Below are 26,320 nucleotides of genomic sequence, written 5' to 3'. Positions count from 1 at the left end.
TTAAGCAAGCTGTATGCCCAATGTGGGGTTGAACTCAAGACCCTGAGATCAAGAGTCACACGCTCTACTGACCCAGCAAGCCAGACGCCCCAAAAATAATTTCTTTTAGATGAACAAAAAGTATTATATGATCTTACTTTCCAAACAATATTTGGTTTGAGCAGACAAAAAATATATTGATCGGGAGGTGGGAGATTAGACTAGATGTAGTAAACTAGTCACAGTATTAACCTAGTAGTGGTGGTTCTCAAACGGGGTGGCGGGGGGTGGTGATTTTTGCCTCCCTATGGGCCATATGGTAATGTCTGGACACATTTTTTTTTCTGGACACATTTTTGGTTATCACCACTGGAAGGGTGGTGCTACTGGCATATCGTGAGTGGAGGCCAGGGCTGCTGCTGAACATCGTACAGGGCACAGGACAGTCCCACCCTCCTCGACAAAGGATGATCCAGTCCAGGATGTCAGTAGTGTTGAGGTGGAGATGGCCTATGCTAAGGACACTGAGCAGAGTAAAAACTTCCCACAGGGCGACTGAGAATGTGGGCCATAGAAGTCACAGTCTTGAAGACCCCCACTTCTCAGTGGGACCGTAACATCATGTTCCAGTGACAGGGTGAAAAATGCCACTTGTAAGAAAACACAGAAATCCTTTTCTACACATTCTACCACTGTGAGCCATTCTTTCTCCCCCCCACCTTTTTTAAAAGATTTTATTTATTTGAGAGAGAGAGAGAGAGCAAGCATGAGCTGGGGGAGCAAAAGAGGGAGGAGCAGACTCCCCACTGAGCCGGGAGCCCAATGAGAGGCTTGATCCCAGGACCTCAGGATCATGACCTGAACCAAAAGCAGACGCTCAACCTCCTGAGCCACCCAGGTGCCCCTGAGCTATTCTTTAACATGAGCAAATATTAAAGGTTTCTGATCGAATATGTCCTGGTAGATTTTTAAACCGACAAGCCTTTTGCTATTATTACTTTATCTATTAGGATACAATGACTTCTCTGTTCTGGTTTCCCTGTTGCACACTCTAGGCCCAACTACTGACTGACTGACTGTACCATGAAAAATACTTACACCCATGTGCCCCAACTTCCACACTTGGTGTGTTTGTCTTCACCAGATACTCTGCTGAAAACCGAAGAACTCTGCTAATTCCCATAACCTGCGCTGTCTCCACTCCCACGAAGCACTGAGGCTTTGCCCCGAGAGCTGAGTCAGTCCCTGAGAAGCACATAATTATCATGGATTCCCATATTTAAAAGCAGCTGAGTTGCAAGCATCCTGTTGTGGGAAGCAGTCAGAAAGGTTCCGCATTAGCTAGGGCTGAGAGGCGGGAAAGAAAACCAGCAGGATGAACGAGGGAGGAGGGAAGAGGGGAGAGAAAGAGAGAGAAGTGCTCACAAAGTTAATTACTCAAAGTACAATAGCAACTGAGTTATTATTAGCAAATCCACTTTTCTGGGCTCGCACCAGTGGCAATGAGGAAACAGTAAAGTGCACTAGATCCTTCTGGACAGGTTTCACAGGAAAGTTCTCCTGATGACATTGTCAGCACTAAGACTTTCGGCCCCAAGGACCTTCCCTGTTACCAAGTCTCCAAGCAACACCATGTGGTGGAGAACGCACAAGAAAAAGGAGCACCATGTGAGTGTCCCTCATTCTGCTTTTTTTTTTTTTAAAGATTTTATTTATTTACTCATGAGGGACACACAGAGAGAGGCAGAGACACAGGCAGAGGGAGAAGCAGGCTCCCTGCAGGGAGCCCAATGTGGGACTTGATCCAGGGACCCCTGGATCATACCCTGAGCCAAAGGCAGACGTTCAACCGCTCAACCGCTGAGCCACCCAGGCATCCCCCTAATTCTGCTTTATTTTATTTTTTTTTTAAATTTATTTATTCATTCATGTGACACACACAGAGAGAGAGAGAGAGAGAGGCAGAGACACAGGCAGAGGGAGAAGCAGGCTCCATGCAGGGAGCCTGATGTGGGACCTGATCCTGTGTCTCCAGGATCAGGCCCTGGGCTGAAGGCGGGCTAAACCGCTGAGCCACCCAGGCTGCCCCTAATTCTGCTTTAAAATAACAAAAGACAGATGAGATTTCCTCCTGTTCTTTCACTTACCAAAGAGTTACTTTTGAACCTGTTCTTTGTCCCTCCCAGTTAACAAACCCATCCATCCGTTCATGCACGTCAGGAGCACCTACCAGGTGTCAGAGCCTGTTCTGTCAAGCCTGGATTCCTGTTCCCACGAACGTACCTGATGTCACCTGGACGTCCCCAGGTTGCAGCAATTTTACCCAGCTACCCACGTGCTTCGTGCATGGAAAGCGACGAGAGGAAAGAGAGCAAAGGTGCAAGCCAGAAGGGCGTGGGAAATGCCAGGCCAACTGAGCGGTCACACGCAGCCTAAGTACGATTTTATGGGCTTGGCCTGTTCACGCGGCTGGGCTGTACTGTGGTCTTGTTTCTTATCTCTGTAACTCTTTTTAACTTCTTTTGGATTCTCCCTCTAAATGTTTACGTTTCCTCTCACGGCTGATCCCATCTCTGCTTTTTTAACCTTTGCCCACAGACATTAACCCACACCCCATCCCCGCATCTTCTGCTGTCTGCCATTATCACCCCCTCTCCATGATGGCTCCATGATCCCACACCCCATAAAGGGCCTGCTGATCTAGGGAAGGTGCAATGAGTAGGACGCAAGAAGGATTTGGTCCTCTCACTCAGTAAATATTTATTAAGTACCTACCGTGTGTGCCAAATCCTGCTGGGAGCTACTAAGCCACTCAGACCTAGAGCTTGTCTGGGAGAACCTGCAAAGTGCAGGGGGAGACACCCGGGGGCTGTAGAAATGAAGGGCCAGTGGTGAGGAGCACCATGAAAGTCAAGTACAAGGGAGCACGCTGGACAGAGCTGTGGGGGCTGTGGGGGCCAGAGGTGGGGGGCTCCGGGGTGCTCTGCTGTATTTGAGGAGTGCACTGGGCACCGTGTAGGGTGTGAGCTTGCACGGGAGAAGAGGACAGGAGAAGCTCTAGCTAAAGAAACTTTCACATGACAAACCTGCCAGTTTTAGACACTGAAAGGAGGGCTCAGCCCCAAGAGAGGCAGAGAGGGGGTTGCGCCCCAGCCATGCAGAGCCGGGGGAGTCAGGTTTTTGGCTCCGAAGTGCACTGGGAAGGTATTGAAAGGTTCCAAGCAAGGGAACAAAATGACCAAATTTGCATTTTCTTTCTTTCTTTCTTTCTTTCTTTCTTTCTTTCTTTCTTTCTTTCTTTCTTTCTTTCTTTCTTTCTCTTTCTTTCTTTCTTTCTTTCTTTCTTTCTTTCTTTCTTTCTTTCTTTTTTTAAAGATTTTATTTCTTTATTTGAGAGAGAGAACAAGAGAGACAGAGTGAGCATGAACTTGGGGATGGGCAAAGGGAGAGGGAGAAACAGACTCCTTGCTGAGCAGGGAGCCCGATGTGGCGCTCGATTCCAGGACTCTGAAATCAGGACCTGAGCCAAAGGCAGATGCTTAACTGACTGAACCCCCCAGGTGCTCCCCAGATTTGCATTATAAGAAGACTGCTCTGGCTAGATGCTGGGGTATGGATTAAAATTTCCTTTAGCATTCTCTAGTAGGTTTCCACGGATTGCTCCAAGCCCCCATGAATTTTTCTCCCAGCATCACAAATTCCTTTGCATGGAGTGAGTTTCAAAAACAATTCGATAAGTGCTAGCCATAGTGTTAAAACCACCAGAACTTAGAATTTGCATTTTGGGACGACCTGTGGCCTACTGAGAAGACTTGACAACCCTCAGCTGCTCTGGGCTGGGCTGGAGACCAGGACGGGCTCTCGGGACTCGTGCTCTGGGGCTCTATCCATGACCTCATTACACTGTTAAAAAAGAAAATATTTTTCTTTAAACCAGTGGATGACTCACCACAGAGAAAAATGATAGGATTTCCTTTACTGAAGGTCATTAAAACATGATAAATCTAATCTGGGAGGGACACGTGTGGCATGGACGAGGGTCTGAGTTGGTGCTCTGAGATGCAGGGTACAAATGGGCTCGGTGCTTCAAACTCTAGGATGGGAACTGTAGGGACCGAACATGTTTGTGAAGCCAAAACACTGCCCCTGACAGCCAGCAAGCATCTCTGCACAAGACGGAAAGACAGGCAGCACGTTACTGCCACCCCTAGCGCTCCCTCCCACCCCATCCCATACTTGACCCACACCTGCCCAGGGACTGATTCAGCTAAGGGCAGAGGCTAAAGATAGAGGGTAGAGTCTGGAAGAACCTAAGCAGTACACGCTAAAAATCCAAGACTTCCACTCCCTAAAGTGGTCTCTGAGCAGCTCAATTTCAGGCCGGGTTGTCCCTAGCATCACCTGTCATAGTCTGCCTCTATGACAAGGATCTCGCTGCAGGTGGCCGCCATGGCATGAGGCACACACAACAGCGAGAACTCAGAGAACACACACTTGCCCATTAGTTATTCTCAAACATCAGCACACGTCAGATCAGCTATTTAAAGACAGTGTCAGGACACCGGGCTGGTTCAGTTGGTGAAGCGTCCGACTCTTGATTTTGGCTCAGGTAATGATCTCACGGTTGAGATCAAGCCCCACATGGGCTCCACGCGGTGAGTGAAGACTGCTCAAGATTTCTCCCTCTCCCCTATCGCCACTTGCTCTTGTGCTTTCTCTTAAAAAAAAAAAAAAATACAGTGTCCATCTGGCTCAGAAACTTTCGGGTTCTCACTGTCCCAATCCGGGAAAATTTCGGCATCAAAATGTTATGATTAATGATACAGCAGATTACAACCTGGCGAATAAAACAGGGACCTCTGAGCCCATGATGTTATAATAAATAAATACACTAGATGCCAACTACTGAATAAAGGAATTATGAAAACAGAAAATCATCACATAACAACCGTTATAATAGCGCCTGGTTTGGGGGGTATTTGAGTGGCTTAGTTGTGGAGCATCTGCCTGCAGCCCAGGGTGTGATCCTGGAATTTCAGGATCAAGTCCCACGTCGGGCTCCCCACAGGGAGCCTGCTTCTCCCTCCACCTATATCTCTGCCTCTCTCTCTGTGTCTCTCATGAATAAATAAATAAAATCTTTAAAACAAACAAACAAACAAAAAAAACCAGTGGCTGATTTGGGAAGGAATCATCATCACTGGATCCTAAAGCCGATGACCAGAGACTTTCTCCCGACGACCCGGGTACTGCTGTGGCATCACAATACCTTCCCATAAAGTACTGATCAATCACAAAGGGAAAAATGGGGGCTCTGTGGTGCAGGAAGCTGACAGACAACCAGGTGGACCAGGTGGTCAAGGCTAACATCACGTGCCCCTCACAGCAAGCTCTGAGAAGAGCACAGCATCGTTTCTGTGGTGTTCCTACCTAGAAGGAATGGTGAGTCTGGAAATCTTGATGGATCCTACCTGAAAGGCATCCTGTAGAATAGAAGGGCTCTCCTTAAAACCAACAAGGTCAAAGCTCCTGGGAGGCTCAGTCCGCTAAGCATCTGACTCATGGTTTCAGCTCAGGTCATGATCTCAGGTCATGAGATCGAGCCTGGTGTTGGGCTCTGAGCTCAGTGGCGAATCTGCTTGAAATTCTCTCTCTCTCCCTCTCCCTCTCCCTCTGCCTGCCCAACCCCCACCCCAGCTCACTCTCTTGCACACTGTCTCTAAAATAAATAAGTAAATCTTAAAAAAAAACCCAACCCAACTATCAACGTCATGCAAGAAAGGGAAGGTCAAGATCTGTTCTCTAAAGAGGTATGGGCCAGGCAGGCCTCCACACACACGGAACGAAATGAAGCAAATGTCCTGAAATTTTAACCACTGGGGGATCTGAATCTGGGTGAAGGAGGTATGAGAATTTCTTTACATTTTTGTTAAGTTTGAAATTATTTCTTAATAAATTGTATCCATATACACATAGGTAGAGAGAATGAGAGATAGAGGTGATGGTAAGCTTCCTTCGCTTGCGCCATCATTGTCTTTAGGGGAGGAGAGCAGGGAGCCACTCCCCAGGAGCACTGCCAACCCTCTGGGTTGCTCCTAAATGCAAATAATAAGGCAGCCTGGTTGGTTTTTTTGTTTGTTTGTTTGTTTTTTTTTTTATCAGGGCCTGGTGCCCCTGCTCTTCTGAATTACATACACTTTGAGGAATCTGACATTTGTTTGAGGTATCCCTGGAAACGGGAAGACCTTCTTCATTATTAATGTTGTAGATGGATATGCCAGGAGCCCCATCAGAGAGAATAAAGTCTACACGCTCCTTTCTGTGGTGCTGGAAGTCTTCGACAATTCGGCCCCAATCTGGCAGCTTCCATTTCCCTTCCCACCCAGAACCTCAGCCTACGGAATGACTTTCTAGCCTATCCACCTTCACTCATTCTATTCCTTCCACCTGCACTGCCCTTCCTGTCTGTCGGAATTAGCTGCATGCCACTGTCCTGGCCCAACCCAAACAGCCCATCCTTCGTCAAAAGCTTCACTTATCCCCAGCCTGCTCTGTCCTGCGAAGAACTGGTCACACTCTTCCCTCGGGTCTCAAACACTTTCCCTGCATATCCTGATCAGCAGGCACATGTAGGTCCTTTCCCCACCGGACGGATGACGTCTGGGGCATAAGGGAGGGTGCGGGAACGAAATAGAATTCCTTTTTCCATCCCTGAGTGCTTGGCACATGGTACACTCAGTATGTGTTGAAATGAAAAACTCTGCATCAAGGCATCTACAGATTAGTAAGGGATGGCGGAGAAAGAGACGTCATGATGAAGAACAGCCATTCTGGGGCTGGGCTGCCTGGGTTTGAATTTTGGGTCTGCCACTTTCCAGCTGCTGTTGGCAAGTCAGATCCTATTTCAGCTGCATAATTGTGAAAATAACAGACCTGCTTCACAGCGTTGTTGTGGACTGCTTCGATGGATGCCTGCAGTCTGTTATTATTACTTACTATGACTGGATCACCCTCTGTTGTTTGGTGAGGTGGCCCAGATGATCCAGAATGCCTTCCCGCTATCCTGATGCTTCTCTCCTACTCCATGAAGCTAGGGATTGAGGTGTTTAGAAAATGAGTCTGCTGAAACTTTGAGGTCTACACTGGACTGTGCTTCTGGGAGTGAATGGGGGAGATGCTGACCAGGCCCCACAATGGGGTCATGCTTGTGTGCAGGGTGCATGGAGCACAGAGAGCAGGTGTTGGGTAGGGGCAGACGAAGGCCTGGCCCAGCATGAGCCATGCAGAAAGGAGGTAAGATAAAACAAAAGCAGAAGTAGAGGAACATCCCTAACCTTTAAGAACCAATTATGGCCAAATTAAAACATTCTCTTCTCATAATAAGGAGACACAAATCCACATTAATTTTTCTGGCGCAAAACCGCTGAGCCACCCAGGCTGCCCGTTCTAATTTTTCTTAACAATCTCATGCTCTCACCTCTACTAAAGTCCTAAGAGGAAAGCACTCTTTAACATACTGTGCAGACGTGGCCTTTGGAACCACAGAGCAGGGGCACCTGAGAGGCTCAGTAGTTGAGCAACTGCCTTCGGCTCAGGTTATGATCTCGGGGTCCTGGGATCGAGTTCCGCATCAGGCTCCCCACAGGAAGCCTGCTTCTCCCTCTGCCTATGTCTCTGCCTCTCTCTCTGTGTCTCTCATGAATAAATAAATAAAATCTTAAAAAGAAAAAATAAAAGAACCATAGAGCACATCCCCATGGCAGTCTAGGTTGGCTTGCCTGAATTGGGGAAGGTGTAATTTTCATAAAGCAAGGAACAGGAGCTATAAATATTTCCCAGGTCACAGACAAGCCACAGGCAGCAGGGACCTGAAACAGCACAGGGCAGTGACGAGGTCTGCATGTGTAAAATCAGAGGCTTGGTGGGATGCTGTAACTCCTGGAAGTTTCTCTGACTACACTTCCCATGGAATGTCGCAGGTCTGCGCACTACGTGATGCACCGGAGAAAGCAGGGCATTGCACCAGGTGTCAGACCAGATGCGCACAGGCAGACACTGGTGGTCTCATTCTCTGCGCATTTCACTCTGTAGCATCCTTCCAGATGCATCACCACAACCGGCCCAGCCTAACCACCCCCAGACGCAGCTTCCTTTTGCCGTCGTTGGCTCAGGGCATGCCGGAAGAGTCCAGAAGCCGGGCTGCAGGTGAGCAGCTGGAGGGAAGCAAGTGGAAAGGGAGCGGAAGGGCTATGTCTTCATCAAAGGCACTCTGTGTTCAGGAGGCACATGACACACAGGGGCCTTGAGGCTGACACAACAGCCCTCTTCTCCAGCGCCAACTCTCAGACACAGCCACTCTCTGTCCCAAATCTGTCTGGAAGTAGCTACGGGCACTTTGGGACCTGCCTTTTACCGCCCCCCCCCCCCGCCCTCCCCAGGCAGTGCTTTCTCATGTTCACTCTCTCATCTGAAGAGACACTGCCGAAATACAGCCTGAATCTGTCCTGCATGCACAGAAGAAGAGAGCTAGCCTGGGGCCTACAGGCTGTTTTCCAAACTTTCTTCAAAAATAACAGGTTGCTCTAAGTGTAAATAGGAAATGTGGCAGTTCCAAGGAGAAGTCTGTGGAAAGCAGAGGAGAGGCACAAGCTGGGACAGTGAGGCAGAAAGGGCTTTTCTAACAAAGCAGCACAGGAAGGTTTTTTTGGGGGGTGGGGTAGGGTGGGATGGGAGAGAACTGAAGTAATTGTATGAATCACAGCCTGTATTTTGTTTTATGGTGTTTATATAAGCACAAGAAGTCAGCTTTAAGGCACACAGAACAGTTCCCCATGAGAAAAACAGAGCTGAAAACAAATGACCAAAAATGGATTTAGCCACACACTCACACACACACACACACACACACACACACACACACACATAAGGGGGACATTCTGGAATTTAAAGAAACCATAAACACAAACCTTAGCATATACGTACAACATTTCACTCGCGTGACAACGACATCTCTATGTTGAAGCCAGAGCTCGAGCTGAAATGATCAGTGGACCAAAAAGTCAAGTGCTGAGTTATCCTCTCCAGCTTGTAATCAAAGCAAACACTTCATAACACACAGAGCTTGAGCTCATACTGCACCAGCACCCCCGCTCCCCAAACTTCTCGCTCGCCTTTTTTTTTTTTTTTTGCTTCTTTTGGCCTTGCTTACTCACCTCCCCAGAAACAAAGTCACTGTGATTTTCAGCCAGCAGGAAGCCAAGTCTCCAGCATACTTCCCTCATCATTAAACGGACTACACACAGCAGCAGGCAGAGAGCCCAGGAGCTGCCGCAGAGAATTTATTTATACCCATTTGGAATTTCCTGACCAACTAACAGCCTCCTGGCTGCGGGGTCTAATTCCAGCACTCCAGGCGTCAGAGAGACAGCAAAACCTACCAACCAACAGAATCGCCAGCAAGGACCTTAACAGCAACAAATAAAGAGGTGAAGACAGATCTCTCCCAGACCCCTTCCGATTTTTCCAGCACCCTATCCTCATTTTCTTTAGACACTTGAAATGCTGACCTACAAATACCGTTGCAAACCTGCTAATTCTAGGAAGGACTGAGGAAAGCGACAAATGCTTTCTGCTTTCTCCCCTAACTTTATTCCCTCCCCCAAAGCCTCCAGGGTTGAGAAAGGCTCCCTGTTATAATCCGAGCAACAGCTCAGCAGCCTGTCTGCTTCGGGTCGTGATTCAGTCCTACACTGAGCCCAGACTGGGCGAGAGGCGAGGGGTTCCTCTGCTTGCTCTAGTCTTCTTTAATGCAACGTGTGATTTGAAGGCTAAAAACACTTCTGGTTGTAAACCACAGACCCGAGCTTTTATTTATTTATTTCAAATTCTCTGACACATTTTTGTCCAAATTCGATCACATGACTTTCAAGGACGCAGACTCAGGCCCCAAACAAGTGCATTCTGTTTTAGGATGACATCTTTCAGCAGCATGTGGTTTATATGTTTTAAAACATTAAGAATGATATGTTGCTCCAATGGTTTAAATACATCATCTGAAAAAGAAAGGAAGGAAGGAAAAAGAAACAGAAACAGTACTTTAAAACATACTGTCTACTTGGCCTAAGAACACTGGATAAAAGCGACTTTAGAGGAACAAGATTTACTGAGCTCTGTCTATGGGGCAAACAAGCAAAACCCGTTCTAAACAATAAAACAGAGATTAACAAAGATTAGGGAAGACTCTAAATCGCCTGCTTTGTGAAATTCAAAAAGGGTACAGCTACGTGTGTGGAGAGAGGCAAAATTTTATAAGAATCCGCTGAATTAATCTTGTTTGACTGGTTCATTTTAGTGGCTGTACACACGCACCTCAGTCCATTTACCTTCTGATTCCATTCTCCTGGTCCAGGTCTGGTGGACGGATGGTTATCTTTAGGACACACATTGTCCTGTGTGAAGCTACAAAGACTAAACTTTTTTTTTTTTTTAAAGATTTAATCTATTCATGAGAGACACAGAGAGAGAGGCAGAGACATAGGCAGAGGGAGAAGCAGGCTCCCTGCAGGGAGCCCGATGTGGAACTCTATCCCAGGACCCCGGGATCACGCTCTGAGTCGAAGGTAGATGCTCAACCACTGAGCCACCCGGGTGCCCCCAAATTTACTTATTTTAAAAAGCATATAGTTTGATGAGTTTTAGTAAATGTATAGTTGTGGCATCCATCCCCACAAACCAGTTTTAGAAAAAGCCCATCATCCTAAAAATCCCCTAATGCTTGTTTTATCATTTGCTTTTCACCAAGAAAGTAAGTTTTTTCCTCTGTACTTATAAGAAAACTCTGGTATTACTCAGTCATGTGATTATATTCCAAACTAGGGATTATTATCCAAAGACTTGTTCTTAAGAACTAAATGGAAGAATGCATCTGAACGTAGTTATTTCTCAATCCTGCAAAAGAGATTACTGCTGAACTTTTATTTCATAAACATTGTGTTCTGGTAAGGACACAGCTTATTCTAGAAAAAGAAAAAAAAAGAATATAGATTCTTCCCCAAACAGCTGAAGGTAATTGTTTTGTATGTGTGCTTCCATTATTAAGGAGAGGTCTAGCAGAGAAAGTCATAGTATACAAATGACTATCTAGCCCTTTACGAAGGATGACAAAAGTCCAGAAGGAAGAAAAATTGAAGATAGGTGCTCTTTCTGCCTGGAAAGCACCAATCACACAGGCTCTCATGGTAGGGAGAAAGACACACCTGCCTGCCTTTGCTCTCTTAATTTACACACAAAAGCAGCATCCAAATGAGAGGTGGGAGGACTGGGTGGGTCCAACTGGGTGCAAAGTATCCGGGAAGGGTGACTCCCAGTGAGAGGGGGGAAATGGGCCAGAGGAAGCCTCCTGGGTCACCGGGCTGGCCGAGTCATCTCGTGGGGGGCGGCTGCAGAGCTCTGAGGCTGCAGGAAGCATACCTGAGCCTGCAGCTCTGGCTCCTGCTTAACAGGATGACTGCAGCAAGACTTGTCTCGGGACGCCTGGGTGGCTCAGCAGTTGAGCACCTGCCTTAGGCCCAGGGCGTTATCCTGGAGTCCTAGGATCAAGTCCCACACCAGGCTCCCCTCAGGGAGCCTGCTTCTCTCTCTGCCTGTGTCTCTGCCTCTCTCTGTCTCATGAATAAATAAATAAAACCTTAAAAAAAAAAAAAAAAAAAAAAGACTTGTCCTCTTGGAGGTCCTGACCCCTTGTCTAGAAAGAAAACGGACATGCAGTGAGGTAGTGAGGGTGACAGTGAATTACATTATGGACACCTTAAAATGTACATTTCCCGACCTGGCCTCAATGTACCTTCCTCTCCTAGTGTGGTCCTCTTCTCTGGGTTAGTGAGTGCTAGCACCCCTCCACCTCCCCAACAGGGCACCCTGTAGCTGGGCTCTGAGGCTCGGGGCCACCGTTCGCCCCCATCTATCCCGATCACCCCCAGCATGCATGCAGTTCTTCTGGCCCACGCTGTGCTGGGCGCTTCAGACCAATGTGAACTCATCTCTCCATCCTGAGCTAAGTGTGATTACTGGCATTTTACTGAGGATGCTTCTGTGGCCACTGCTGCATGAAGGCTACCTGGCACTGAAGGGCTGCATCCGAGGTATGCTCTCCCCCCCTTCACCCTTGGAGGGCAGAGAAAGCTGGGGGTGGGGTGGGGAGGAGAATGAATGTGTTTTTGCTTGGATTGTTCCTTCTTTTTCTACTGCATTTCCCCTGATCTTCTCAGACAAAATCCTCCTCTTCTGCACAGACCAGCTAAGTATCAGCTCTGTCCAAAGTTGTCTCTTAGCCTTCCAGCCACCTCTTCCATCCAGGCTCTCAGAACAGCTCCTTCATCTCTCTGTTCCAATTGGTACCCACATCTCACATCCGGACTAACTTAGAGGAGCTTTGTCCTCTTCATCTCAACGAGCACTGTGTGTCCCCCCTCCCCTGCACCTCCCTGCACTGCAGGTGCCCCGGGCCTGGCAGTCAATTCAATTCCTCCCAGAGGAGCCAAACTCTGCGTGTTACTCTTTTCCTTTTAAAGAGATGTACAGGGATGCCTGGGTGGCTCAGTGGTTGAGCATCTGCCTTTGGCTCTGGTGGTGATCCCAGGGTCCTGGGATCGAGTCCTACATCAGGCTCCCCGCAGGGAGCCTGCTTCTCCCTCTGCCTGTGTCTCTGCCTCTCTCTACGTTTGTGTCTCTCATGAATAAATACATCCTTTTTTTTTTTAAAGACACAGACTGAAATCAGGATGTTCTCACTCCCAGGGAAGGCCTGGGTTATGTCTGCAATATTTTAGCCTCCCACCCTCACTCCCTGGATCTGTCAAGAATCCAAATACTTCATTGTGCTACTTCCCTCCTGGGCCCTCAGGCTGGTGATGGGTGTGACACCAAAGCTGGTGTCTAAGGGAACCCCAGGGAGGGACAGCAGTGTGGGCAGGGCTCCCATCCACATCCCCAGTGGCTCCTTCTCCACCCAACCTCCACCACAGCCCAAAGGGCTGACAGGGCTCCAAGGGGATTACAGGACAGGTCCAGCAAGGGCTTCTAGCTCTTTCTTGTCCTGGTAGGTGTGTACAGTGTTGGGTTTCAGAAGAGGACTCCTCCTTTACACACCTGGATTGGAAGGATCTGCTTTTTCTAAAATGTAAGGGGAGATTTTCCAAGCAGAGGCCACAGTCAATGAGAGGAGGGTGTGCCCAGCAGGGGTGTGAGGTTCTGGCCAGGGGCGTGAAATGATGATGAGGACATTGTGGGTGACTGGCATATCAGAAAAATCGCCAGGAAGAAATCCTCTGCCTTCGTTATACCTTACTCAACAAGGCGCATTTCCTTGAGCACATTTAAGTCTTAACACCAGAGTCACACCGAATCTCTACACGTCAGCCTTTCTTTACAGCCTGGGGTGCCCCAGGATTATTACTTTCATCAAATTTGGACAAGAGACCACCTCCATATATTTTCACCTGCGTCTTGAAATCGGCATTTAAAAAGCCTGGGACGAAATGGATTGAGGCATGAAATAAGGGGATTAAAACTTCAAATTAGATGACCACAAAGACTATAAATGCTGCAAACAATAAAGGTCTATTTAATATTTATTTGTTTACGGATGACAATAATTATAATTTATTAATTATAATTTATTTAATAATTATTTACTTAATGAAATAACCGTTTATTTCCTCCCATCTAAGAGGGCACCTAGATCTGTTAAGAGACCTTCCCAGGAGAACTGTGGGAAAGAACGCAGCCAGACCAACCGGCCATACTCCCAACCTTTGAGGCCACCAACTCGGTTTCTCATCCACAGTTCCAACAGCCCGCCAAACCTGACCAGGTAACCAGCCTGGGGCAAAAAGAACTTAGTAGAGCTCCAGCTGCTCCCTCGGGCTGGGTCACTAATGAGAAAGTGGTCATGGGAGCTAGAAAGAACCTTCCAAATGGCCTGTGACAATCATCTTCCCTAGACAACCACATTATGCCTGGTCACCTCTCCCCGGGACCCAAGGCACTTAACAGACAATGACATCTGAAGCCTGCCTCAGAGCATGTGATGGAGAGAAAGCAAATGTGAAGGTGAGGTAAGAGGAGGAAGCCTGGCAGTGAGCGTGTGCCACGGTATGAAAGCCACCTGTTCATCCAGGGGAATAGGCAGGTGTACAGGCTGGGAGAAAGACGCATGGGGAGCAACAACATGAGATGGGCAAATGGCAGGGCTCAGTTCAATGGCTTAGATTCTCAGGCAGGCCCTGTGCCCCTGCCCGGCTCTGGATCGGAGGCCGAGCTTCATGCCATCACAAAGTAGGCGTGCTGCAAATACGTGCTGGCTAAATGTGGAGGCTGCTGACTCTACGCTGAGTACCGAGCAAGCCACAGTGGGCACACCAAGGGGCAGATGATGTGACTCTTGCCTCCTGAGACCTCAAACGCTTACAGATTGGTGAGGTGCGTGACTGTACCTCTGCATTAAAATACACAGCTCTCCAGGAAGAAAGAAGAGGAAGGGGTGAAGTCCCCTTGGGAGTACCTGAGAACTCGTGTTGGGACAGGTGAGAGAGGAAGCAGATCTTGAAGGATAAGAAGGGCTTACAGTAGCAGGTATGGGAAAGACATCCAGGCCGAGAGAGCAGTGCTTGGAGCAAGCCCCTCGGAAGGGAGCAGGATAGGTGGGCTGGGAACCAGCAGTGGGGTTGGTGCAGAAGGCCCCATTTGCTCCAGGACTCTCTGCCCCGAGCTGGTCTCCTGCTGCCTGGAGCCCTGGAGGGCTGGGGAGGCCCACCGTGATTTTTGCAGGCACCAGGGCTGAAGAAACAGAAATAGATCATGAGTTCTGTCCAAATAAGGCCAAAAACAAAAGTCCAGAGTTAAGAGGAGCGAACAGAGATTAAAGTTTGTGAAAGCCAAAAATGTTTGGAGAGACAAAAAAAACAAAACAAAAAAACCAGAAGAATACAAAGTTCAATGGTCCTTAATCTTGCCAGCCATCCTTAACCAAAGTCATAATGAAGTGACAGTTAGGAAAAGACAGACCAACTTTCATAGGACCTTGGGGTTGGTCCCTGTCACAAAGAAAAGGGAAACAGTTGCCCTTCTGCTAAATACATTTTTTTAAAGATTTTATTTATTTATTCATGACAGACACACAGAGAGGCAGAGACACAGACAGAGGGAGAAGCAGGCTCCCTGTGGGGAGCCTGATGTGAGACTTGATCCTAGAACCCCGGGATTATGCCCTGAGCCAAAGACAGACGCTCAACCACTGAGCCACCCAGGGCCCCTGCCAAATATATTTCTGTGCTGTCATTTAAAAGTGAGCTCCTGAATGAATGAATGAATGAATGAACTCACTGCACTAAAGTCTTTTTACTGAGTTTTGTATCCTTCTGGTCATTCCAGAATGAATGAATTCCTGATTTCATTCAATCCAGCACTATTTGGAAAGTCTGCTTTTTCATCATCAAAGTGGCCAAAGCACAGAAAACCAAAGAATAACGCCCTGGAGGAAAAGCCCCCACCTTTTGGCCACCCACCTCACCGCCCCTTCTGCCCCAGTTACCTTTCTGGAAGATTTTCTGTCTGGGGATTCTTCATTTAAAATCAGTATCTGTGCTAGTTTCTAGCGCCCCAGTGACACGTGAGCACCCCCTCTCAGAGAATCCACGTCGCCTGTGTGCGTGGGGGACGCCTGAGAGTGTGCAAGCCCGTGTCCTGGAGGGAGCTGGTGGGAGGTAACCAACCCCAGAAGCTTACGAATGTGCTGTGACCGTTTCCCCCTCCCATCTGTCCCCGGGGCGGATCTGGAAGCTGTGCAAAGCCTGGTATTGATGGAAAAACTTGGTGGCACAGGGCTTTGGTGTTTTGCAATTTTTTTTTCCTGTAAGCTACATTGTTGGAATGGTTGGGCATGCAAACCGTTCCCTCCGCCCCTACCGGCCCGCGGACTTCCAGGTCTCCACCCTGGTGCGCTGTGACAACCGGTGTATCATCGGGCTGACTCACCACCTGCCGGGGCGGAGTCCCTGTCGTGTACATGTGCACAGAGCCGGCAGGTACTACGGCCTCCCTGCCAGCTCCCGGCAACACAGACCAGTCTTTGTCCGCCCAGCTGGAGGGGGACGTGCCAACTGGGCTGCCTCAAAAACACATCTCCCTGGTGTGTCACTGATTTGATTAATGCATCCCAGTCGGTCAATCGGGAAAGCCGGGGAAAAGGAAAGAAATCAGCCGCGCTTGGTGGGTATATGGCCTGAGCTGAGGAGGATGCTGGCGGCGGAGGAAGACAGAGGATTCTTTTGGTTTTAGTTAGAAGTAAGAAGTGATGCACTTTTAAATATGGGTGTGAACACACTATGCGTTTGGGCTTAGGAATTGTTAGAAGTCTCGCATCTCTCTCTTTTGTATGTCGAGCCTATGGAGATGTTGCTCTCCTTTTCTTCCAGGAGACTCTTAAATGTGCCCTTGGGCCTGCTTGTCCACTGACACTTAAAATGCCTTCACCTAGTGGACAGCCGTTGCTGTTCGAAAAGGCATTCCGAAAAGTGGGCAGGGATGGGAAAATCTGACAGCCCAAGCTGAATCAATGTTTTCACAAAATTATCTGCAAAGCTGGTGGGATTTATTCACGAAGCCAAATACTGTGAGACTAGGTTCAGAAAACCACAGGGCTGTCTCTTGATTCTACCCAACAGAGATCAAGTCCAAAGTTTGAACAATCCCTCAGAGAGAAAACTTTTTCACTTAAATGAGATCACGAAAAGGGACCTAAAATAAACTCAGCACTTGTTACTATTCATAGCAAATTGCTTCCATAAACCGTCACTCTAAGCGCCACTCTTTTTTAAATAAAGGCTCACAGGGCGAAACTCTACCAACCTCCGACCCAACCGGGAGCAAAGTCACAGGTCACTCAAATTTGGCCTGTCACAAATAGGACAGAGTAAGAGTATACAGATTTGGGGCAGCCTGGGTGGCTCAGCGGTTTAGCGCTGCCTTCAGCCCAGGGCGTGATCCTGGAGACCCAGGATCAAGTCCCACCTCGGGCTCCCTGCATGGAACCTGCTTCTCCCTCTGCCTGTGTCTCTGCCTCCCTCTCTCTTTTTCTGTATCTCTCATTAATAAATAAATTTTTAAAAATCTAAAAAAAAAAGTATACAGATTTAACTTCGGGATTGAGAACACATCCCATCAGTCTCCCCATCTATTTATTGGCCCAGTTTTCCATCACGCTTATACTTCTGCTTTTCTATCTGTTGGTTAGAAAGGCTTTCTATTCATATTAGAGAATATTGTTTAATCTTTTCCAAGAGCTGTTAAGATTAGAAATCTGGTCACAATTTAAAAACACATCCTAAAATAACTGCATACTTATTTTTAAGTTGTGAGATCACTTGTCCATACAGAACTACCAGCTGAGATGATGGTGAGATACAAATGGGCTGCAGGTTTAAAACATTTCTTGTCTTCTGGACTCACAATGAACTGCACCCCAAAGCAGAACCAGGCTTAGCCTCTAAACCATGAACACACTTTTCCTAAATCATATGGAAGTGAGTAAATTAGTTCCAGCTCATTCCAAAAATATCCAGCAGAGAAGCCAAGAGAGGAAAAACAGGATCTTCCAATTTTTTTTTTTTTAACTTCGACTATCTACAAGTGTGTGAATGAATTCTATCAAATCTCATTTCCTGGCTGGCTCTTCTACAAAGTTTTTATTAGAGGAGTCTACTCAATGCAATTTTTTAGGTATGTTGCCAGAGAAGAGCAAGAATTTACAACCTCTGTGAATTTGAGAATTATGCTGATATTTTTCGCAGCAGATCAAATCAAACAGCCTCATGTAGAGAAGGACCCCAAAGCAGAAACTGTGAGCTACAGTCATTCATTTCCCAAGCCCACACAAACTCTTCTCAGGAACTACATAAAATATATGAACTGGAATTATCTGGGACAGGAAGAAGGCAGACCCTTGGAAAAGAAGCTAACGAGCTATACCATAGATGGGCTCAGCTGGCCCACCCAAGTCCTTCGAGAAAGAGGGGGAATGCATAATCAGAAACAAATGCCAATACTCACGATGAGAAAGAAGTCTGCGAATGAGCAGGGCTCCGAATATTCAAATCGTACAGCTTCAGACTGAGAGCAACAGCTCAAGGTTTTAACATCGTAGGGCATCTCCCTACTGGGTTTTTATTTCGTGTTTTTTTTCTTGTTTGTTGGCACCCACGGAGCATCTGGGCAGAAGTCTCCAAAGGAAGGGTGTATCTCTGCCCAACACCTGGGACTGGCAAGAGTCTGGATTCTACTCTACCTACACCCAAGTAGGCTGGTACTTGCTGCCAGATAAGGCATCTTTCCTCAGCTCAACTGCAGAGTTTAATCGCCTGTCTGAAATTTGAATGATGCTTAACCCATTAGGACTCGCTCACGGTCTGGAGCAACAAAGCTTTAGAAGGCGAAGCTGGCTACTGGTTAAAACGGAAGCCTTAAGAGTGTGTAAACCAAGCAAGCCCCAACGAGGGACTCTTCAGAATGTCTCTGGGGGCTGGATGAATTCTGGGGTTCTGATTCAATCAGAAAGGCAAGATTCTGAAATCCAGGTGTGTGTAGGTGGTCTTGGCATTTTACCAGCTATGAAACTCAAATGCAACTAATAACTTAAAAAATAACTGTCTTCTGAAATACCATTGCTATAAGAAAATAATGATTTCATTTGTAAACTTCAGTGTGAAATGAGCCTTTAATAAACAAAAAACTAAGTTTCATTTAAAGTTGAAAGGCATAGTCTAATTGAAATCCGATTATTAAACATACCAAGTAAAAGGATGAAGCTGCATGATGTACTAAATACTGCTATGCTTATCAATTTGTCTCTATGAGATAATTCACTCTAAGAAGAAAATAACTTACCAACATAACCTCTATCAGGGAGGACATTTTACTCACAACTGTTCTACTTTTGGGTTTCATGTAGTTTCCTGAAATACATACTTTCCCCTTGATCTATTTAATAAGGACTTCACAGACACCACACTTTTGATTTTTGACATCAACAGAATGTGCCAAACAAAGGAAAAAGGCTCTCTGTGTTCAATGTCTGGCTTAGCCATTAGCTATCTGGGTGAGCTGGGCAACTTGTGTTTTGTGATCTGAAAGTAGGGACAGGTGAATCATAAGGACCCCAGTAGCCCTTCCCCCTGTTTTTATGTCAGGAAACTTTGTTGTAGCCTCAGCTCTTCTGATGCACCACTGAACACACCACTTAAAGGGGAATGCAAAACACAGATAGGAACACACATTCAATCCTTTGGCAGACTTTTGCAGGACACCCTGGAAGGTCACGGATGGTACTCACAAATTAAAGCAGCCTCGGCTTCTCATCAGCTCCCCTTCTGCCTCTCGAGTAAGGCTAATGGAGACAATAGGCCTAAGACTCACCAGCACAGATACACCACCTCTGCCAGGCTGAGATTTTCTTTACAGATGGTCTCAGAAAACCCCGGGGCGGTTCCAGCCAGACCAGTCAGGGCAAACTGGTCTTGCACTTGACAAACAGCAGGCAATTCCTGCTGTTGGCTTCTCGGCTGGCCGTGGGCTCAGAGTTCTGTTTGAGAAATGCTGCTGCCCAGGAAAAATATTTACACAACCGAGTGGGCTGCACAGCATGGCAGTGTTTTCTACTTGCTCGGCCAGGAGTCTGTGGCTCTGTCTGACCAGGTCTTATCAGCGGCCTTTGTACCTCATTTAAGATCAGCATGGAGACAGAACCTGGAGCCAAATAACTGACCAGAGTAACGATAAGACTTTGTGAGATGTATTATATGAATTTAAAATGACAACCAAATTTTTAACACAGTTCAATAAGTACCCTAAGTAAGAAAATATATAGCTATCTGGAAAAGATATTATAATTATATAACATATAAAAATAAAAATATAAATACAATATGTAATATATAATATATATGCTTAAATCTGTATTATATACTATATATTATATATATAACATATATAGATGCACTTGAAAAAATATATATATATATGCTGTGAAAGCAAAAATAGCAAGAGGGGGAAACAAACATGATAAACTACCAAGGGCAAATATTAGCAAAAATAAGGCTGGTGATAGTAGGCATAAAAGGTTACTCCTTAATACTGATCTATTTATTCAACTGTAATACAATTCTTACCTCAAAGTCACAGTATCTGACAGGGCCTGGCACAGGGGTGCATAAACAGGTGCTTTTCAGACCAAGAACTCAGGACAGAGGTAGCAGAACAAGAGGGGCGGCAATTCCCCTGACATCTGACCAGCCTTACATCATAAGAAGTGTTTTTCTGGCTATTGTTTTATTTTTCCCTTACAACACTCCTGTGAAGAAGGTGGGGTAGGTATTTTATCTTCATCTGACAAATAAACCACTTGTTATTTAGCTTCTAAAGGATCCGAAGCTCTAATTAACATTTCACAACAGTAATTAGTGTTTACAGAGGTAAACAGTGCATCCAGTTTGCAACACGATTCAGAAACCCAAGAGGCAGCAGACCATCCCCCTCCCCGAAGCAGAAATACAGCTATTTTCTTCACCAATTACACCCATGTAGTTCCTAGGAAGCCACAGAAAGGGGATCATCTGTAATGCTTGTACCTCATCACATTAACAAATGACAGTAGGGGACTCTTTGTCAAACCCTAGTAAAGTGTGTGCAATTCATGAAAACAAAACTGGACCAGTCACCTGGAGTGGGATGGAGATCTTGTGGAAGATAGGCAACACAAAGACAAATGATTGACACTGACCGTGTGGACAGTGAGGAGGAAGAGGAACAGGGGACAGGTGCCCAGGTGAGGCTCCCACGTGCAGTGAATAAGAAGAGAGGACACCCAGCTAAACTTGAATTTTGAATACCCAGTGTGTACTTTTTTAGTATAAATCCGTCCTCTATTTAATCCGGATGCTCTGTCCACAGAAACCCTCCAATTCTACTACAATGCAAGGTCCTCAAAGGTGGGAGTTTTTGCTTGTTTGTTCACTGCTGGATCCCCAGCACCCAGAACCGTGCCTGGTGCCCTGGAGGCATTCCATAGTACCGGCCATGAACTAGGGAAGTGTATTTCTTTTCTTTCTTTTTTTTCTTTTTTAAAGATTATATCCATTTATTCATGAGAGACACAGAGAGAGAGGCAGAGACACAGGCAGAGGGAGAAGCAGGCTCCCTGTGGGGAGCCCGATGCGGGACTCGATCCCAGGACCCCAGGATCATGCCCTGAGCCAAAGGCAGATGCTCAACTGCTGAGCCACCCAGGTGTCCCATATTTTAAAATTTTCTAAAATGACCATCACATATATGTATATATACACATGCATATGTGTGTGTGTGTATGTGTATAAGTGTGTATGTATAACTAAAGTAATTGTGTATGGCTAAGCCTCTCATCAGATTGCTTATGGAGGTCATGGTGACTAGAATAAATACTACTGTCCCTTGCCTGGTCCAGACACCTGTCTGCAGGAACCATTCATCCCCTGACACCCCAGCACTCACTAATCAGAGAGCATCCCCTTGCTTCCAAACTCAGTGCCCAGACCTGTTAGGCAGGGGGAAAGGTTATAGCTCGGTCATCAGACTTTAAGAACAAAGGGGACACTCTAGGACAAGTGGAGTTGAAAAGGAGCTGAGGGCAAATGAGGTAGGTATCTAAACCCTTGAAGACAGGAATGTGCCAGAGAGGCCAGAGGGTCAAGGTCTGAGGGCCCCAACAGTTCCAGGCCCCCTTTCTCTGAATGTGTGAATTCAAGTGAGGGCAGGAGTGGGATGGGAGAGCATCCATCACAGAGGACTGAAACTCACCCACAACACTCAAGAAAGTTCACAATGCTTCAATTTCCTCCCTTATCAAAGACTTCACTAGAGAACCAAGGAATAATCCTGACTTGACTTATTTAGGTAAGTGACTGAGTTTCTCTGCCATCACCTAGGGATGGTGGTGGTGGTAACCATATAATCTCCTAGGATTACCATAAGGATTAAGCAGGATAATGCAGGCAAGGCATCTAGGCCACCATGGTACACAGTAAGTGTGCATTAAATGTTAGCTTTTGTCATTCATATTTTCTTAGTGACAGCTGTCCTGAGCACAATCTATAAAAGTCCCGAGAAGCTGGGCAGTAGAAAGGGCAAGTGAAAGAATAAATAGAGAAAGATCAGTTGTCCCAGAATGCACCACCAAGTATGGTTGGGTTTGGTCTGGGGCAAGCTACAGTGTTCTCACCAGAGGGGATGCTTGCAGCTGGGATTGCTGCAACAGAAAGTCACAGACAGGTTGGGTATGCACCCTTCAGAGGGCTCCTGCTGCTCCTGTCTTTACCAGAGCTTTCCAGCTTACAGGGCACTTGTAAGTCCATTTCTGGCCCTCATGTGGTCCTAACCCTCCAGGTAGATGTATTTACTGACGTTTTACAGGTGGAGAAATAGTCCTGCCCCATATTTCATGGTCAGTGCTGCAGATGGGCCTCTCATTCAGGGCAGAATGTGCTCAGACCAGGAGAGCCAGGACTGGGTTCAGCCACCACACAAGAGCTCCCACACACACAATCACTGCTCTCACACATTCTGCTCTTTGACAGGTTACCCAAGACTGGAATGTACACCTGGCCTGCTATTTTGGACAGGTGGTGGTCTCCCGCCATATACCATCTCTTGAGAGGCTTTTCTCTGCTTTTGTTCTATAAATTTCTCCCAAATCTTGTATAAGCAATGTTGGAGGAGATATGAAAACTACACAGGTCTCTCATGTAACCAGAGTAGAACTAAGAACAAAGTCTTTATGATTCACGGTATGGCTTGTTGCATATTCTTCTCTGGGAAAGTGACTTCAAATACTATGCTCTTCCCTAGCCCCTCTTTCTCTTTGTGTGGCAACATGATACAAAAGCTGCCCAGGAGTGGATACTAGGAACTGGCTTGAAGCATCCGGACTCATTTCCCCTCTCGTTGCTCAATCTCTCATCAAGAAGGAAGAGAGGAGTACACATTACACTTGGATCAGCATTCAGGATCTTACATTTATCTTTCAACACTTCAATAGAACTGACTGGGGTAATAATTTACCTAACTGATTCCTGTACATAAAGACTCTACAGATAAAAGCAAATTATCCAAGAGATTTAAAAACAAGAAGAAAGCACAAACCCAGCTTCAATGGATAGAAAATCTTTGAAAGCCTAGTTATCTAGGCAACTCGCTCATGTATACCCATTATTCAAAAAAGAAATTAAAAATCAGGTTGAGCAAAGGCATACACTTGCTCTTTTACACACACACACACACACACACACACACCCCACAGACCACAGAGTTACCTGAGGCACAGCCGTTAACCTTTGTGATGTGTGCCATGCTGGCTGCAATCCAATGACAGGTCCAGAAAGAAGTAAGGAGTCATGCAAATTTTATGCATCAAGTTCCCAAACGCATTCAACCTGAAACAATAAAGAGAGCCCCATCAAAGCGGATCATTTAAAAGTATGTACAACACTAAATCTTAGACGTGTGTTTATAAAGATGGCTGCCAATGGAGAGAGCGGATCTGAGGTGGGGGGGAAGAGGCAGCCCATGAATGGTGGTGGTGGCTGCCCAGCCCTGCCACCCGGTGCTGAGAGGATCGCACACCCATAGATGTGCCTGGGGACGGGCACCCAGGGCAGGTCTACAGACCCGACACTCTCAAGGGAGACAAAATTGGTTCTCAAAAAACATGACATTTTTAGGAAGGTGGCCTTTAAACACCAATGGCCTCCTAGTGGGTTATGGCTCCATAGCCCCTCACAAACCATCGTTTCCAAATGTTGGCTTAACACTTTCATTCACTAACTGCACTTTCAGAGTAGTTGCTATTGTACCAAGCGTTCACATTTTTAAAGGATTAGTTCATGGGAACCCTTGGAGGTATTTCAGTCTTGCAAAATATAAATCTGATCTGGTCACTCTCCTCTTAAAAAAAGTCTTCCCTGTCTCCCACTGTCCAAGCAGATAACCTTCAGGTGACATAGCATGGCACACGGTTTGGAAACACAGGGTTCATGTTGGGCACCGTATTTCTTACTTTATACGGATCTTTTATTTAAAAGTTAATTGAGGGACACCTGGGTCGCTCAGTCGGTTAACCATTCGGCTCTTGATTTCGGCTCAGGTCATGAATCTTAGGGTCGTGGGATCAAGCCCTATATGGAGCCCTGTGCTGGGCGTGGAGCCTCTTTAAGATTCTCTCTCCTTCTCCCCTCTCTAAGAAAATAAAAAAAATAAAAGTTAACTGAGATCACTGCCATAAGATGTATTACAATCACGGAATTGAAAATAAAAAAGAAACGGGAACAAGAAACGAACTCTGCTCCAACCCTGATTTTTCGAAATGCCTTTTGGAAAATGCTGGCAAAGAAAGCAAACAATGGTGCAGATAGAAGTATTCCATTTCTGCTATGCCCAGATCCTAACTCTAGACCCATGAAACCCAAAGAAATTGATCTAATGAATTCCACGTTGAGATTTCAAGCAACAGTTCAGAATCCCCAAACGACCTGCCAACAACAGGAGGAATGCTAACATAACAACACATCCATATACAATGGGTTCTAATGCAGCCACTGAAATCATTTAAGAGCTTTGAATAATGTAGTAAACTACTCAGGATGCCTGGTGGCTCAGCGGTTGAGCGTCTGCCTTCGGCTCAGGGTGTGATCCCAGAGTACTGGGATCGAGTCCCACATCGGACTCCCCGCATGGAGCCTGCTTCTCCCTCTGCCTGTGTCTCCGTCTCCCTTTCTATGTCTCTCATGAATAAATAAATAAAATCCTTAAAAAAATGTAAAATACTCAAAGGACAGTGATAAATATTGCATTCTGTCATAAACCCAATATTGTTAAAAATGTGAAGGTATGTATTTACATTATTTACACATTGATTTAAAACCATTAGAAGTATACCAAATTGTTTGTTATGGTTGCTCCTGGGTGATGATGCCATTAGGGATGAGTTTAGCTCCTCTATTACTTTTGTATTACTTTTGTAACAGTAACTTAAAAAAAATTTAGAGACTTCTTGTCTTGGGTTTTATTTGCTTTAAAATGGACAGGAGAAAGAAAAGAGTATTTTCGAAATGCTACACGAAAGGGAAACTACCAGGCCACAGTCATGCAGATGGTAAGAGGTGAGAAATACTAGTCAATCAGAGGAAGAGATGGCTGATCCCTGTGGTCACACAGGCTGAGCATGTCTTGCTGTAGAGCCAGTGAATTTTTCTTCGCTGCCCGAATGGGTTTGCACTGGAACTCACAGCTAACACACTGTTCCCTGGCTCGGTGGCGTCTTCAGCTCTGGTGACAACCACCAAGCCCACCCGCAGGGACCTGATTCTCGGCCTCCCACATCAGGCCTCAGGGCTCCCTGCTGGTCCCAATTTTTGGCCTGGCAGCACACCAGGAGGACAGGACGGCTTGCTTCTTTCCATGTGGCAATCACATGACATTCTGTCGGAAACAGGCACTGGCTCAGGTCCAGGGCACTGAGTTTGGGAAGCAGTCACCCCTGTGCAGGCAAACCTCGCTCAATCAAATGGTGGGTTTTAGGGATTAAATTAAAAAAAAATATATATATATATATAGGGACTGGGAGGGCAGAAGGAGGAGGAGAGGTAGCAGGGGGATGAGGGGGCAGAGAAGAGAAGCCCAGCTTCTGAAATTCTTCAACTAATTACACTTTTAAAAGCCAACAAAAACAAGACCTAAGCAAAAACCTTGATTCCTGACTCCCTTCTAGACCTATGTGCTCGTGCTCTTGCTTCATAATGGCTTGTAAATACCTCCACTTAAACTCTTGAGGGCAAACGGAAGGCAAGAAGAAACAGGCTGTGTGTGTTATGGGTGCGTGAAGTATGTGTCAAGGTATTCGGATGGAGATGTGCCCAGAATCTTGGGAGTCAAGCTTCATTACACTTCGGTCCAACGTTCCTCTCCTGTTGGTGAACCTCCTTCACCTGGCAGAGGATTTTTATGCCAGATCCAAACTGGCTCTCCCACCCTCCCTCCAACTGAACAATAACCTTCAAATGAGGAGGAAGCCCCAAATGAGGAACTACAAACATGCCACTGGTATGATAACATGACACGGCTGTCGCTGGGCGTGGATCCTGGTGGCGTCTGCACAAAAACAATGGCTTTATACTGTGTATTGATTTTTCCCAGTTATTGCTCATGCCTGACAAGTGGCCTTAAACCATGAGGACTTAGTCTTCCTAATGATATGCAGATACTT

The 26,320-nt window shown here is 46.4% G+C and overlaps 1 protein-coding gene and 1 long non-coding RNA gene across 6 annotated transcripts in view; one reads left to right on the top strand and one right to left on the bottom strand.

The window, feature by feature from the left end:
* The window catches only part of KANK1 (KN motif and ankyrin repeat domains 1), a 207,766-nt gene that overhangs the window by 38,951 nt on the left and 142,495 nt on the right, over positions 1 to 26,320 (bottom strand). For all 5 annotated transcript variants that reach the window (XM_077908297.1, XM_077908314.1, XM_077908305.1 and 2 more), the window contains exon 3: positions 23,373 to 23,492. In XM_077908297.1, coding sequence (XP_077764423.1) covers positions 23,373 to 23,409 — 37 coding nt within the window. In that variant the 5' untranslated portion in view covers positions 23,410 to 23,492. The remainder of the gene's footprint in view (positions 1 to 23,372; positions 23,493 to 26,320) is intronic.
* LOC144319786 (uncharacterized) lies at positions 5,330 to 10,341 on the top strand. The gene is made up of 3 exons (XR_013385506.1): positions 5,330 to 5,421; positions 7,959 to 8,184; positions 9,224 to 10,341. It is a non-coding gene; the product is annotated as an uncharacterized LOC144319786 (long non-coding RNA).

Source organism: Canis aureus, chromosome 1 (genome assembly GCF_053574225.1).
Source record: "Canis aureus isolate CA01 chromosome 1, VMU_Caureus_v.1.0, whole genome shotgun sequence".
Classification (NCBI taxonomy): domain Eukaryota; kingdom Metazoa; phylum Chordata; class Mammalia; order Carnivora; family Canidae; genus Canis; species Canis aureus.
Note: the sequence above shows the minus strand (reverse complement) of the source record. Positions and strands in the feature narration are given on the sequence as shown.